This window comes from Dufourea novaeangliae, unplaced genomic scaffold (assembly GCF_001272555.1).
Source record: "Dufourea novaeangliae isolate 0120121106 unplaced genomic scaffold, ASM127255v1 scaffold343, whole genome shotgun sequence".
NCBI lineage: Eukaryota > Metazoa > Arthropoda > Insecta > Hymenoptera > Halictidae > Dufourea > Dufourea novaeangliae.
Genome location: NW_015374236.1, coordinates 971245 through 986687, shown reverse-complemented (window position 1 = coordinate 986687; position 15443 = coordinate 971245). Strand labels below are relative to the sequence as shown.

At 41.6% G+C, this 15443-nt stretch overlaps 1 protein-coding gene across 1 annotated transcript in view; it reads left to right on the top strand.

The window, feature by feature from the left end:
* Positions 1 to 13592, top strand: part of LOC107192457 (synaptotagmin-10-like) — a 41498-nt gene extending 27906 nt beyond the window's left edge. Inside the window, exons 2-10 of the mRNA XM_015581716.1 lie at positions 7026 to 7288; positions 8061 to 8207; positions 8424 to 8555; positions 11167 to 11321; positions 11450 to 11618; positions 11704 to 11824; positions 12220 to 12391; positions 12500 to 12700; positions 13034 to 13592. Of these exons, the coding sequence (XP_015437202.1) occupies positions 7026 to 7288; positions 8061 to 8207; positions 8424 to 8555; positions 11167 to 11321; positions 11450 to 11618; positions 11704 to 11824; positions 12220 to 12391; positions 12500 to 12700; positions 13034 to 13037 (1364 nt within the window). The 3' untranslated portion in view covers positions 13038 to 13592. The remainder of the gene's footprint in view (positions 1 to 7025; positions 7289 to 8060; positions 8208 to 8423; positions 8556 to 11166; positions 11322 to 11449; positions 11619 to 11703; positions 11825 to 12219; positions 12392 to 12499; positions 12701 to 13033) is intronic.
* Positions 13593 to 15443: the final 1851 nt, after the last annotated feature.

The following is a 15443-nucleotide window of genomic DNA, read 5'->3' as shown; positions in this document are numbered from 1 at the left end:
GAAGCCACGTTGCACCGCAGTTAAAAAAAGACTCTACCTGTAGGACATTAAAGGGGATGTACCATAACTAATTCGAAATCGATACTTCTTTTTCCCCCTTTCCGCCACTCTCGTCGAGGAGCGCCGATAACCTAGACATTGTACCGTAATTGTCTCGTCGATAGTTCGCTGCAAAGCGCGACGGGGTGGTCGACGAGAAAAGACGGAACGTGCGTCGATTTTGTCGCGGTAACGAGATCTAATGATGCTTACGTCAGCCAAAATTCGTCCGTGGTAACTGTCAATGTGATTGATAAACACACGCCAGGGCCTGAAAGGGGACTCGACAGGTTCGTCTGTCACAGGAACCATCGCCGGCTTCGAATCGTTCTGTTCTTGGTTCTCATACTGTCCCATTAATGACTGTTCTGTCGACGTCCTTTTCAACATTTTACGAGCATAACGTATAAAATATACTAGTCGAGCTTCATCGGTGCGTGAAGTTACGTCGATTCGATTGATGTGAATTTGCGTCGTTTAATCGTGTCCAACATGTATGCACGAAATAGAATTCAATTTGTAAATTGAACAATGATAGACACAATAAGCTTGAGTTATTTCGAATAGAATGTAGAGTGTGAAGGACTGGTTGAAAAATGTACTTTTTATATCAGTATTTTTCTCATACAAAAGGATCTCATGATGTGATGTATTAAAAAAAAATAATGAAGTTATTCTACCGTTACGTGTGTCAAATCGCTCTTTCATACGAAACGGTGACTGTCTGGCCAATTAATCTTCACGCATGTTCAGAGGGTTTCCACCGTTTCTTGGTAGCATGATCGAAAATGTGTAAATGTGTCCTCTAGCATGACTCGCCAGGAGCTCGGTGTCTCGTGCGATAGGGGTTTAAGGGGAATGGGGTCATTCTTCATGAAAATTTATTGCCGTGATTCACGATAGCCTACCTTCGGTATATTATATCCACTTTGCGCGTTTTATGTAACTAAAAAACGGAAGAACGAAAAGAATATACCCGACCACCATTATGTTCACGTTAACCTTCCACGTATCTATTTACGGGCACGTTCTTGATAAACATGAAAATACTGATTTATTCATACCTATAAACCAGTGATGGGCAACTCAGCGCCCGTCAAACTCACTAGTAGGCAACAACGTGCAGCATGCAGGCATATGGCAGTGGTGGGTGAATTGTGGAAATGAGAGCACGTATCTATCATTTTCTTCACACACAAATATGTCGTGAATCACGACTCGTGACTCGTGATGTGTCCCGCTTCGCAACCCCTCCACAGAAGTCCGACATCTATCGTATGTCCCCAAGAATGAAAATTTCGACGACAACAAACTTGCAGGTTTTTCGACCTGGTGGGGGCCTAGAGACCCCCACAAACTTGTAGCTTTTTCCGCCATCTTGGATTCAGAAAAGTGCCGGAAAAATTTGGGAATTTATGGGACATTTAATGGCGCCCCCACCACTTTGGTGGCGAAAATTGGAACTAATTCCAGAACTTCTTCCAAAACTTAAAAGTTTTAGAATTAATTATTTCGTTATTATGTATTATTTCTTATTACTTTTTTGGTTAATTGATATTAGGAATAGGAGTAGAGATAGTGCGCGATTAATGACTGTTTTTTATTGACAAATCGTAAGAAAATATACAATTTACAATGGTATTTGTATAAATTTAATAACAATTGCTTTAAATACTACTTATACATAATACTACTTAATATAAAGGCACCATTTTCGCATAGCCGACACAAGATCAGGTTGCTTCTATCTGTTTTGGAATGAAAAGAAACATAAATGATTATTAATCTACACGAGTGATACGCTAGTTTAGATTAAAATGCGCGAGAAGGATCAAGGAGCCCGCGGCTGCCCGCCACTTGCCCGTGCGAGCAACATGTTGCCCATCACTGCTATAAACCAAACGACATACCACCAAAATATAGTCACAGGCCTACATCTAGATAAACATATCCAGGCGATAGTCATCACTGATTACACGATAACTGTCTTAATTCCACGCTTTCCAAAATTAGCCAATAAATCCCGAATTCAGTGCCCACAAGCCTTCCAGCATCAACCCTCTAATATCGTAATTCAACATGGGTCACCATCATCGGCGAATGATCACGGACAGCAAACGGAATCAGGTAGCCCCGAAACGAACGGCGACGTCATATCTCGGTGAATGCGGACGAAACGTGACAGTCGATGGAATCCACTCGGAGATTACACCACGCGCCAGGACTGGTAAGGTCAGGGCCGTGGTATACATATATTTCGTCACGGCGTGATCATTGCGTCACGTAGCGGCTACGACCATAAAATTCAATCGAGAGAGCCGGGCCTCACCGATCCAGGCTCCCATAGGCACCTGTAACTAAACATCTATCGATTAATTGCCTCGAACGCGTCTACACCACCTGGTCTCGCGATTTTTCCCTCCCGATAGTCGAAGACGGAGACCAGACGCTACCAACGTCGTAAAAAGAGAGACGCGTATGTAGGTAACGCACGAACCACCCCATGGCGGCCTCGCTGCCCACGCAACGGGATACCGTGGGTCAAGGCTGCCGGAAAACCCATGCGGAAGATGAAAAACCGTGGTGAATCGATAATTGAGCCAGTCGACAACGGGAGGGTTAGGACAGCAATCGTGGATTCGCAAACGGAGGACTTGTGTATGGAGCACACGCCAATCGAAATTGTCAGTATTTACTCGGAAGTGGAATAATTGATTTCACTTTTTCGAAGGCCATCCGTTCGGATTAATTTGTCCTGTTTCGAGGACAGTACTCTTTGTACGGTGTGCTCTACACATTTTTTGCTGTTCGCGGTCACGTTCGCTGATGGCAGGAGTTAATGAAAAATAAGGAAGGATTGTTGTGTACCTATCTGGATCGATTGAAGGTAGTCTTACTTCTATCAAGAATTGATTGTCGGAATAATCTAACGAGCAGTCTATCCGTTTATCCATGTGGTTCAGGGAATCATAGAGACGGAAATCGAGTGGGAAGACGAAGATTGGCCAATGATGGATCGACTTCAGCGAACAATATCATCGATCAATTGTAGAATCATTCCGTCACCCTTTAACATTTGTATCGAAATAGCTACCGCCCACAGTCCTGGACAGGATAAATCCAACAGTTTCTTCCACCTAGTACTTTCTTCGACGAAGATAGGACGCGTGTGTGTTTCCCGTCCAAGTGGTCGCGTAACACCTGTTAAACTCAACGGGGTTCCGAAGTACCACGGTACGTACGAGTTCACGAGTGAGCTTTAGAAGCTTGCACCGGTACTTTCCACGGATAGTAAAAAATGTAAGAGGTGGGCCGTGGGGGGTGGGGTCGCGCAAACGAATATTAACAGTCGGGCAACAGAGGCGGTGAAAGGCGCAATTCGCCGAGACTCATCAATCACTTAACTGTGTACGACCGGCAGGCAGCCCCGTGGCTGTGCCGGGCACGAGCTGCTGGGCGACGAAGAGGCAAGCCGTAAATCGAGTTTACGCCCCGAACACCTTTACCTGTTATCGCCACCGTCATGCGATTATTGGTTGTTACTTTCTGGCCCGTGTGCGCATCGACGATAAAAATGATGAGGTTCTTGGGGAATGGGGATAGCTTAATGTCCGGGGTTTTTGTAACCTATACCAACTCGGATTATGCTTCGTGGCTTTACGATTCAGTGATTTTTTTTTCGTCGTCGTGATACAGCTGAAAGAAGTGACAAATACATGGCCGAGAAGGTCACATCGTGAAGAAGTTAATGTTCGTTTTTAGAGAAACGGAGGCTGATCGAGGTAAACGGCAGCCATGTTGGAATCGTCGTATTCGACGAGAACGGATGTGTCTGTGTCATGGGATGGGAACAGCTAAGTGTTAAATTAACTTTCGAAAGTGATTATCTCGGAGCACGAGGAACTAACTTCCTAAAGCAACGAAACATTCTTCTCTACGAAGGGGTTATCATAACTTGAAGATGTCTTTGAGGTTAGAGATCCACCATCATACGGAAAACTTTGATGTTTACCGTGGATGGGGGTTCGTTTCTGTTAGTCTAAATAGTGTACACCAAGTTATTGTTTATTCTGTACGTTATCAAATCTAATATGAGGGTGCAGTATTCATAAAGAACTGTTTTATCAAGATACCTCGATGTTTGTGTAAATATCCTTAAAGAGAAAGGGATCCAAGTTCAGTCTTCACAAATTATTTCAACCGGGCCTGTCATGTTTTTGTTCTTTAAACTTCCGTTTTTCTTTTCAAAGTCTTTCATTTCAATACGACAATTTCCAGTCCAAGCACTTTTAGTTTACACTATTGTTTAACAACTCGACGGATCAATTCCGTTCTTCGTTGGGTCTCGGAGCGGTATTGCGTTCACCACCAAGCAAGGTTCGGGTTTAACAAAGTGACCAAACAATATCAAAGCCTAGCGACGACCTACATAGCCTAACTGGTTAGAGCAGACCCGCTGAAAATGAAAAATCGAAGCTCGACCCCCTCGGGTCATACAATTTGATCATCCAATCCCTTTTTTCCCCTCGATGAAATCTTCCACACAACCTTCTGGAGCATCAGACACCGTAAGACGATATCGCAGGCAAGGTATCCTTCGAAATCGGTTTGGAAAGCCGCGTCGAAATGGCACGATAATGGAAACACAATAGCGGCACGTACAATTCGAGCAGATGACAATAGCGACGATAAGCATATGTAGAACATATCACGAGTAAATAGATTAAGGTGGAGGAAACGGTTGCGTATGTATTCAGGGAAACAACAATCGCCAATGGAATCGTGATCGGTGCCTAAATAATGAGAAATTATAACACTTAGAAAAAAAAGAAAAAGAAGACGAAGCAATCTTCTTTATAGAGGGTGGGCCAAGTAAACATTTACAAGAGCTGGTCTCCCCGAAAGCCACTGCAGATATCGATTTCACTTCTTTTTACATTAAAATAGGATTTGATATAAAACCAATTTTTTAGGGGAACTTCCTATAGGGACAAAACTGACCTCCTTCGTTTCCTGTTTAAATAGACCGGCGTATTAATCATTTTCTTTTCGGATAGCTCTTGTAGAACATAATCTCACATCCCTTTCATACAGCAACCACGTTGGTCATTCGTACGAAACATGCTGCGCCCATAACAAACAATTTACAGAGTAATTTAACGACATCAACTCCTCCCCTATACAATCTCCCGAAATTCGTTCACGTGAACGCACGCGGTTTAGCTAATACGGTTACGAGTTTCCGAAGCAACGGATAGAATTTTAATGGAGCGTCGCGGTCCATCGCGGGCCCGGTACGTCCGCGGATAAATCTTTGAAATGCCGATGAATCACCGCCGGAATAACGTAATTAATGGAATAAAGACGAGGATACGAATTCCACCTGGAGATGGGGCGTGGAATTGAAGTTGTCGAGGCGTCAACCGAAATTATTGTTCCGCGAAAGAGACGTGAATAACTAACGAAGGGTCTTCAACCACCAAGCGAGATCCGTCTTCTTATTTGCATTATATTTCTGACGGTCGGTGTATTGTTGCGCTGTCTGACCTGGCTGAATGGAGTTCCTGTCATTAGGGGGTTACGTACCTTTGACAGGTCGAAAAATAGGGTCATCTTTATGAATTTTGTTCTCGTTTATAAAAAAAGGAACGTTTTATATACATCCTTTTTATGTAGTAATAAGAGACTGCTACGGTATCATTTCTCAAGGTATTAAATTCCTTCTAATAAGAGAATAAGTTTAATTTATACACAAAAAAATGTACATATATCTTGGGTTTTAAATAAAACGTTCATTTATATTAAAGAGAATTCGTATGATAACCCTGTTTTTTGAACTATCAAAGATACGCATTTCGTTCTCACTGTTGTCATATGGCTACGTATTAATTACGAATTAAAATATTAGTATCATGTATGTCTTTATATCTGTGAGTATATAATAGTTTCTTCTAGTCTTGTATAAAAATTATAGCACAAATTTGAATGTGCAATTAAATCCTTACGAGTAAAATACGACATTATTGGTCCTCTGTCTTATTCCTTTGATACAATTCAAGGGTTGAACATTGTTACAAAACACAAGAAAATGTGTGTTTGGTAATTTTTATATCATTTGGGAATGAAAGGGGTAAGGACGCGGTTGGCAGATTTGATGGGAGGAATCGCGCGATGTCTCGCGAGAACAGGCGTTGGTGTTCGTCCGTACGTTCGACACAACCAAGCCAAGGATTCCTCGTTCGCTTTCTCTTTGGCTCGTAGGCCGTCGCACAATGCCCGTCGGTGTGTATCTTGCATTAATCATTAAGGCGTACGTGTGCATCCCTCGCGTTGGACGTTACTCTTGATTTGCATCGTCTTCGCGAGAGGGTTGCGCAACCTCGTCTATGATTTTTTCTCCGCGGATGGAACGGTTGCGCCAGGCCTGGATGCGTGTAAATGAATCACCGACGTTACCGTGAGCTTAAAAGGCGCGGACAATAAACATTTTCTTCTTGTCTGGTTTCTACCGGTAACGAGCAAACGTAAGTATTCTTCGAGTGAAAATGGGACGTCCCAGTTGCGACGGGCCGTGTTTAGATTTTCTTGGTTAACGTCGAATAGGTTTCTGTGGCCTCGACACCGTTGGAATAAAATGTTACGATAAATAATGAGTTATGATCCCCTGGTGTTGTTGAACTCGAACGAAAAGGCATTTGTCTTTTGTTAATTAAAATTTTCGACCACGTTATCTTCACAGATCTTTTATCCAAGTTAATTAAGTATCGCGAAACAAGGTCTGAGAGGGGATCGAGAGTAATTAATGAAGAATTCCTTCCTAGCTTCTGGGGGGACTAGATCAGCGAACAAAGGAGCGTATCGGTTTGAAGAATTGAACGTCGGAATGTTGTACTTAGTTTCATTTTACTTTCAAAGAAACGAGAATTTTTCTTCCGAGATTTCAAGTGATTCGCGAACGAGTTAAAGGCTTGTGAATTTATTTTCAGAAGAATGGACGGAAACGTTCTCGTATCAGTTGCTGGTCGGGACTGGAGTAGCGTTGATGGTTTTATTATTACTCGCCGCTGTGAGCTTCCAATGTTCGTCCACTTGGCGATGGGTTATGTGGGTGAGATGGTACATGAAGGAGGAGGATGGTGAGAACGACCTATCGCAGCAGAACGCTATACGTATCAGCCATTCCCTGCCGGATCTTCAGTCTGAACCGATCACTCACGAATACGTCCAAGAGCAAAAGGATAATAAGAAGGTACCGGAGATATAAACCACGTGGATATACTTTATGTTAGAGGAAATTTCTTATTCCTGAAACCAATGAAGAATATTAGACGAATTTCTTCGGTAGATGATGTTGTCAGGAAACTGCTTAACACTAAACCTCCCACGACAGGTCAAATCGTACCTGTTTTACAGTTCCAATACCAGCAGGTTTTAAGGGTTCGTTCGGTAAGTTCAGTGTTAAATGATTCGGTAAAAGATATTTCAGGGAAAAATATATCTAGATTCTACATTGAAATGAACCAAGCTCACGCTCATTCCTGAAGTTAATCCGAATCATCAATTCTGTTCATCCGACAGTATTAACGAGTATAGATTTCAAATACGTAATGGTACACAAACGTTCCCCTTTTCCAGAAATTGTATTATAATAGCATTGCACTACAAAACTACAAAATTTCTATCAAAAGGACTGAATTGTCCTACATATCGATTCGATCGCGTAGCACTTCCCAGATCTTCCAACAAACATATGAAACATCTTCGAACGTCGCTGACAATCGCAAACACCTGACATTCAATATTTCATACCGAAGCGATTTCAAGCATTTTACCTTCATCCTCGTCCGTTCGTCAAAACTTCCAGCTCGCACTTAGAAACTTCCGAGAGACGTACATAAAATTTTTATCCGTGAAAACCGCTCGTTAAACAGCCCCGCGGAAGTTTCTTCGTCGTCGACTTCCGGAAGCTCTGAAACATCAAAACCCCTCGATGGACGTATCAAGCGATGACTTTTTTATAGGTGCTACGCCAGACAACTTTGCCCATTGTCCCGATGAGACACCAGAGTTTCCAAAGGCAGCTCTCACATCGACTCGACCTGCCGAACATCAAGTTCAGCATCTGCAACCTGGAAAATCGCAGCGATTCCAGCCTGGGATTAATCAAGGTACGCGATCCTCGTCGACATTCTCCCTCTATCTCTCTCCTCTCTTTCCTAACTCCGCAATCTTTTCCGCGCCCAAACTTTCACGTTACGCAATTAAGCGAATTTTCTTCTCGTCTCCCTCCTGGAAGAGAACCCCCACCGAACAGTGGCTCGCGGGAATAGAAACACAACCGACAAATTCAGTTTATCCGAAGTTTTAACTATGCGCGATTGCAGCCGGAACTCTACAAGAAGGAGCTCCAGAGGCAGGAGAGCGCGGAGAGCTCGAGCACCACCGAGATGGAGTACGCCGGAAAGCTGCACTTCGCTCTTCGCTACGACAAAGAGAGCGAGGGACTGGTCGTTAAAGTGAGTTTCTCAATTTTCCTAATGGACGTTCGTTTGCACTGGATATTGCTAAAAAGAACTGAGTCAATTCATTAAAAGTGCCCTTCCAAAATGGTCGTCGGTTTCTTATAATGTCACGACGTTATTAGAAGCATCTCAATTCCCGGAACACAGAATACCATCGGCGATCGCGGTGCATCGTAGGGTTTTCTTTAAGCGACGCACGTACCGCGAAATCAACGTAGAGGGGCGCGCAGAGGCGGCGGTGATGAATTCTTCCCGCGCAAACGATGACCGACATTCGCGTTCCAGTTTCATTCGATTTGCTCAGAATTATATCGGTCTCTCGATTTATGATATATACTCGATCGCGTGCGGTTGCATTGATGAAGTCGCGGCTACGTGTCTCAAGGCTATCGATGAAAGATTTTTCCGGAGAGGAGAATGCATGAAACGATCGCGAACCGGGCGAGGTTTCATCGATGAAACGTAATTCATTCGGTATTCCTTGTCACGCGAGGGATCTCGTCCTTCGTCAATATTTGCTATGAAATTAGAGCATGATGACGTATTTGTATTAATATAGATATTTATCTGGTACGCGAATCCTATTATACCGTCCAGTTTTCTTCACTTATAAACGGGACAGAGTCGCGACGGTGTGTCTGCCTTGTTAATTGCATAAACTACTGGAAATTTTATGCGACTACTGCCTTCTTAAATTTCCCTTGAATTAGAGTACGGTCTACATATTTGTTGTAAAGAAAGGTGTATAGATAAAAGAAGCGTAGATTCTGTCTGGTTTCTGGAGAATAACGTGTCTGATTCGTTCAGGTATAATCTACTTAAACCACCGAGGCATGTGTCGAATGTATCTTGCTACCATTACGCCTAGTAACTTACATTCACGAAAAAGAACATTTTATAATAACTTCATGAAGATTAAATTACTCTGGACTTCATGATATGAGTATTGTATCCAGTCGGAATAAGAGTACTTATTTATACAACTCTCTGTAGAGTACACTTATCAGCTTATTACCATCAAAGTGCACGGTACTGAAGCTTTTCGAGAATCATCTGAAACTAAATTTTCAGTACACAATATCCCTCAAATGCAGTTCACAGTCGCGCTCTCGCCCGGCTAATTGCACGGCTGCCATATTTAGCGCGTGTTATTGGATAACGATAATGAAGTGCGGCCCGTTGGACACGCGGCGTCCGCAGCTTCCGTTCGATTACGATTCCTCGCCGATTAGGTAATACCGATGCCGATGTATTATTCTTTGCTCGCCGGAATGGAATCGACGGTGAATCGAGTTCGTTATAAATAGGGCGGTGCCCACGTTTCGTGACACAGAAATATAAATGCGTGCGCGGGGCGAGCATCTGGTTCATTCATAAATGTAGCGGAGAACGGGTGTATAAAGAAACATGGACGTTCAACAACCCACGGAGACCTGAATTTCTCTCCTGTGGCCGTGTGATTATGGTAACATTCGAGGATTAAATGGCGTTCCTTGGAATACCCGACAGACTGACGGAACCATTACCACCCTCGTACATTTTTCATTGAGATAAACGCCAGAATTCAGTGCCTACCTCTTCGAAAGGACGTTTGAACGAACGAATTGACGCGGTTGCAGGAAAATTCATCGCGTCTTAACAGTAGAACATTAATGATTAAACCTTTCGTTCCCACTGTTGCCTCGTGGCTAGGTATTTTAAATTACGAAATACAATGTTAGTGTCATGCATTTTTTTCATATCTCTGAGTATATGTATACAATAACTGTGATAAAAATAGAAAAAACGCCAAATGGCAACAAATGAAATACAACATTCGACGGTTCAAAATGTCAAAACGTTCTCGTGAATCACTTGTATGTCAGATAATATACACAAAAATACAACGAAATATTTCTTTGATAATTTTTAAATAATTTGGGAATGAAAAGGTCAAGGGGATAGAATGTATGAGCATCTTTATCTAACTAAAATATTAGTAAATATATTTTCTATTTACCTACGAAATGTACAATAATATCGATCGATCGTTTGTTCCAAGGGGAGTAACATCCTGCGTCGTGTGTTCTTTACATGTTTATGGGACTTCTTCTATTCACGTTCCTCATTCTTTACTCATACGCGCAGCGACGTCGTTGAAGCGGAAATTGCTATCCTAGGGTGAATTCCACCCCTTCGCGGAATTTACAAGTTGAATTACTTCAAAAGTAATATTCAACGCGTCCCGTACTTCGCGTTTTCCCAGAACGAGCCATAGTGGTTTCATACGACGACCTACGTGACTCGACATGTGCAGGGATGGCGAGATTCAACTTTGTAGATCTCTTGTACCGAATTGCAGCTTCGTCGTTGAATGTAGATTCGATTCCTAAGACGCCAACGGAACGAGAAAGTATACGGCAATTTAGTCATCTTCGGTCCTTGAATTTACCGAACCACCTTCCCCTAAAAGTTATTTCGGACGATTCTGAAAATTAAACTTTGACAGTATTTGATTTCTTGGTGTACATACTAGAAGGAAAAGTTCAATTGGCATGAAAAAACCAGGAAACATGTTCGATCTTCCTTGAGTCCAATCTAGCAAATCTTTTCTGTCGTGTATCAGGTCTTGGAAGCTCGAGAACTACCAGTGAAAGACGTGACAGGCAGCAGCGATCCCTACGTAAAAATATATCTCCTACCGGACAGGAAGAAGAAGTACCAGACGAAAGTACACCGGAAAAATTTGAATCCAGTATTCAACGAGACATTCATCTTCAGGTGAGTACGGTTCATCCAACGATCTATTATACATTCCTTGACAAATATCAGCATCGCCTTGCCTAACGTTCTCAATGGTGGAAGATACACGATTGTAAATAATAACACTGTCAACAATCTGTCACCAGTGTATCGTACGATGAACTACGGGAACGATATCTCCAATTCTCGGTTTACGATTTCGACCGATTCTCAAGACACGATTTGATCGGACAAGTGGTACTCAAAGGATTGTTAGAGTTCACCGATCTCTCTCAGGAAATTAAATATATGATGGACATCATGTGCGCTATGCAGGTAAAAAATTCGTCGATTGTATAGCTAATAATATTACAAAAAATATACAACAGTAATCTTAACCGAATCGTTCGTGCATTGTTAGGACAAAGTCGATCTAGGAGAGTTAATGCTGTCGCTCTGCTACCTTCCGACCGCCGGTCGACTAACAGTGACCGTCATCAAGGGTAGGAACCTGAAAGCCATGGACATAACAGGAACATCCGGTAAATTGATCTCGATTGTTAGATAGAGTCCTTTATAGAATCCTTTCGCGAATTGTTTCGTAACGCCTTACGCAATGTCGATCCACGTAGTACGTAATGGCGTGACGCTGTTTGCTTAAGTGTTCTAACGCCGTGTTCTGAAACACACTGAGCCGTTGTTATATCGACACAATACGCTTTACATATGGAGAAATTGTGAAAGTGAAAACAATAGGCGGAATGGTAGTGGTAGAAACTGAGTAAACTAATTTCTAAAGTTATTCAACATTCTAAACTCATTGACACTGAGACTTTTCTCTCGTACAATATTATTCTCTGATAATTTCATTTCCCCTTACCTTAAACACATTAATATCAGTATAGACAACATCTCGAAAGGATACACGAATTTTCAGATCCTTACGTGAAGGTGTACCTACTCTGCCAAGGCAAAAGGATAAAGAAGAAGAAGACTTCGGTTAAGAAGAACACGGTGTTCCCTTTGTACAACGAGGCTCTAGTGTTTGATGTGCCCGAGGAGAATATCGAGGATGTCAGTCTTATAGTTAAAGTAATCGATTACGACAGGTAAGCGAACGAAAAGCAAAGGGGTCGCGTTCTCTTTCGCACGCGGCGTAGGCGATCCTCGTGTTTCATTGTTGGTCTCGATTCACTTCGTTTAATTTTTGTTTGCAGGATTGGCTCGAACGAATTAATGGGCTGCACGGCGATTGGCTCCAGTTTTATTGGTATCGGACGTGATCATTGGTTGGAGATGTTGGATAACCCGAGGCAACCGGTGGCGCAATGGTATCCCTTGCTGGAGACTATTGCTGGACACATTCCGTCTGAGAATTCGGAACCGCTAGCGATGAGTCTGAGCTGCTTAAATAAGAGGTGAGCTAGAAAATTCACGAAATACCGTTCGACATAAAATCTTTCGACTTATGTATCAATTTAAAATTTCAATTACTAACTGACAAATGGATTACACTTTACATCTAAGCCTCAAATGAACTTTTAACTGAAATAGAAATTTATATTTAAATATATGAGTGTAATTAACTAGTTAGTATGAGTTTGAAACACCACGAAGTGACTTCCAGAAAACGTAGTTTTACAAATTCAACCATTTTTAAATATTTTTCCGTTCCTGAGTAACATCGTAATGTTACTAAAGCTAGAATTAAATAATGCCGGTTAAGCTTAACCGGATACCTTCCATTGCAGATGAAGACAGCGTGACCGAAATAAGGTTTGCGGGAAGTCGCGATTTTTGTCAGACGTCGGCTGGGCGTTGTTTCCTTCTGTCGTCATTTAATGCACACCGCTTGACTGACTTAAATACTGTTTCTATCTCAAACGGCTCCGAAGGAACAAGTAAACAAAAAAAAATATTACAAAAAAGACACACACACACGCACACACACAATCATAACAACAAACTCTGTGCTTTGGAATATAATCATGTGGCGAGCGTGGAATAGTAAACGGACAGGTAGATCATATTAGAATGTTTGTAAAAGCGTAGAGTATGATAGAGACAAGAAGCTATGACGGCCGAGATTGCTCAAACTATAACCCGATGATCGAGTGTTTAAGAGAAGAAAGAGAATATACTAAATAATAAAGAAATTAGAGATGAGAGAATGAGAGAGAATGATAAAGATAGAATAGTTTTATTTTTCGACGACGAATCCAGGCTGGCCCTGTATTCAACCGTACACATGAATATGGACCCGTTTGCCGTCTGTACTTACACTTTATGAGCGCGAAAGAAAGAGAGAGAGAGAGAGAGAGAAAGAAATATGTATACACTCAATTGGACGATTGCGATCGAATCGATTTTCACGCGGCCAATTTAAGAGCGTGTAACAGTTTTGATTTTCGAAAAGTTGTTGGTCTACGAATTGTTTATAAAATCGCGACGAAGCGCTCGCACAATGGCAGGGTGTCGACAGTGATTTCGTTAAATCCATGAAAATTTTACTCAAAATACGAAAGAATAATTATCCAAGATGTTAGTATCGGATGCACCCTACATTTTTTCTTTCCAAATGATCGTAATCCAGGACAAATGGTTCACAATTTAAAACTGTGAATCGAACACGTAATATCCTTGAATTAGGTTGCTTTTCGTAACAGATTATTTATATAATTTCACTCGATGGTTTGAAATTAATGGAAATATTCTTCATCGATCAGGTGTTCATTATCAGCGCGAATGCAACCTATTCCCTGTGTATACCTGCTTAATTTGACGAGTACAGCGATCGAGGATATGCAATCATATACGCGAATAGTGACACCGATCTGTTGTGTTACTCAGTTAAGCAAAGAATGCTGTAACTCGATGGTAATCGGTAGAATAATTTCAACGGAATGGTTTACATACGTATTTTCGTTATACAGTCGTCTGGTAACTTTACGAAAATGAGCAGTACGACTTTGTAAAGTAATACTTCTAATTAGAAGTCGTACTGCATTCTTTGCTGAATCGAGTAACATAGTACCACATTCTCGAATAATAAAAACATATCAATTGTTTAAACGATCGACTTCTGGCCCGAAAATATCAAAGATGACTATTTCACGTTAAATTAATATACGTTTATAAATATACTTACAATACAAAATATTTCTGAATTTTATTACTAATAATAAACACGGCGTACAAAAAGACCCTAGCCTAGCTAAGAAACACAACAGATCGTTGTCGTTACTCGCGGATATGATTGAATATTCGCGTTCACTATACTCGCCAAATTAAGCACGTATATGTATAATATCGAATACAGTAAAATTCAGTGTACGAAGTGAAATATACGTGAAACATATGGTAAATGCCTATTACTTGCTACAGTGTACTATAACGCTACTAGTATACCGTAACGTATAAAGAATTACTTCCAATGGTGAAATCCTCCGAAGACTCGGGCGAACGACTCTTCTTCCGTGCTTCCGGAACAACCTCTCTAGGTCATCGATCTGTGCATGACACTCACAAAGAGAACGTTCTGACGACAATAAACCCTTCTCCTCTTACCCTCCCGAAGTAACCAGACGAATCCTTCTCTAGTCTCGTAATAGCAATATTCCTAAACGGTAACGCTGTATCGATGCGAAAATTGTGCAGACCAAAACCGGACGAAACAGTGAGATCATCCAAATGACGGATACGTAGACGTTTACTAATTCACGCTCCTTCTCAGCCACTTTACGCGCAAATGTTCTTGTTTACCGCGATACGTGTTTTAGGTATAAAGCTCGTCGGAGGGCACAGTTTGTGATAACACGCTGTATATGTATACAGACACTTTGCAAGCCATAGCTGCGACCACTCTTGTCAATCATGGATCGACGACGAGATTCGTCGAAGCACGTACAATCCGTTCCGTGGATTCGATTCACGTGAAGGGAAAGTTACTTTGCATTTCTAGGCAAAAAAGTAGAAATATGAAAAAATAATTATTTCAGGTCTGAGTAATTGGATACCATTAATAATGGGCTCAACTTTATTTAAAGACTAGATGACAAGTAAAAATAGTAAGGCTTTTGTATATCTAGTCATTCAAAGTAAAAAATTATTTTATCATATTTATACAACGTACGGTGATGTGATCTTCTATTCATCATTCGA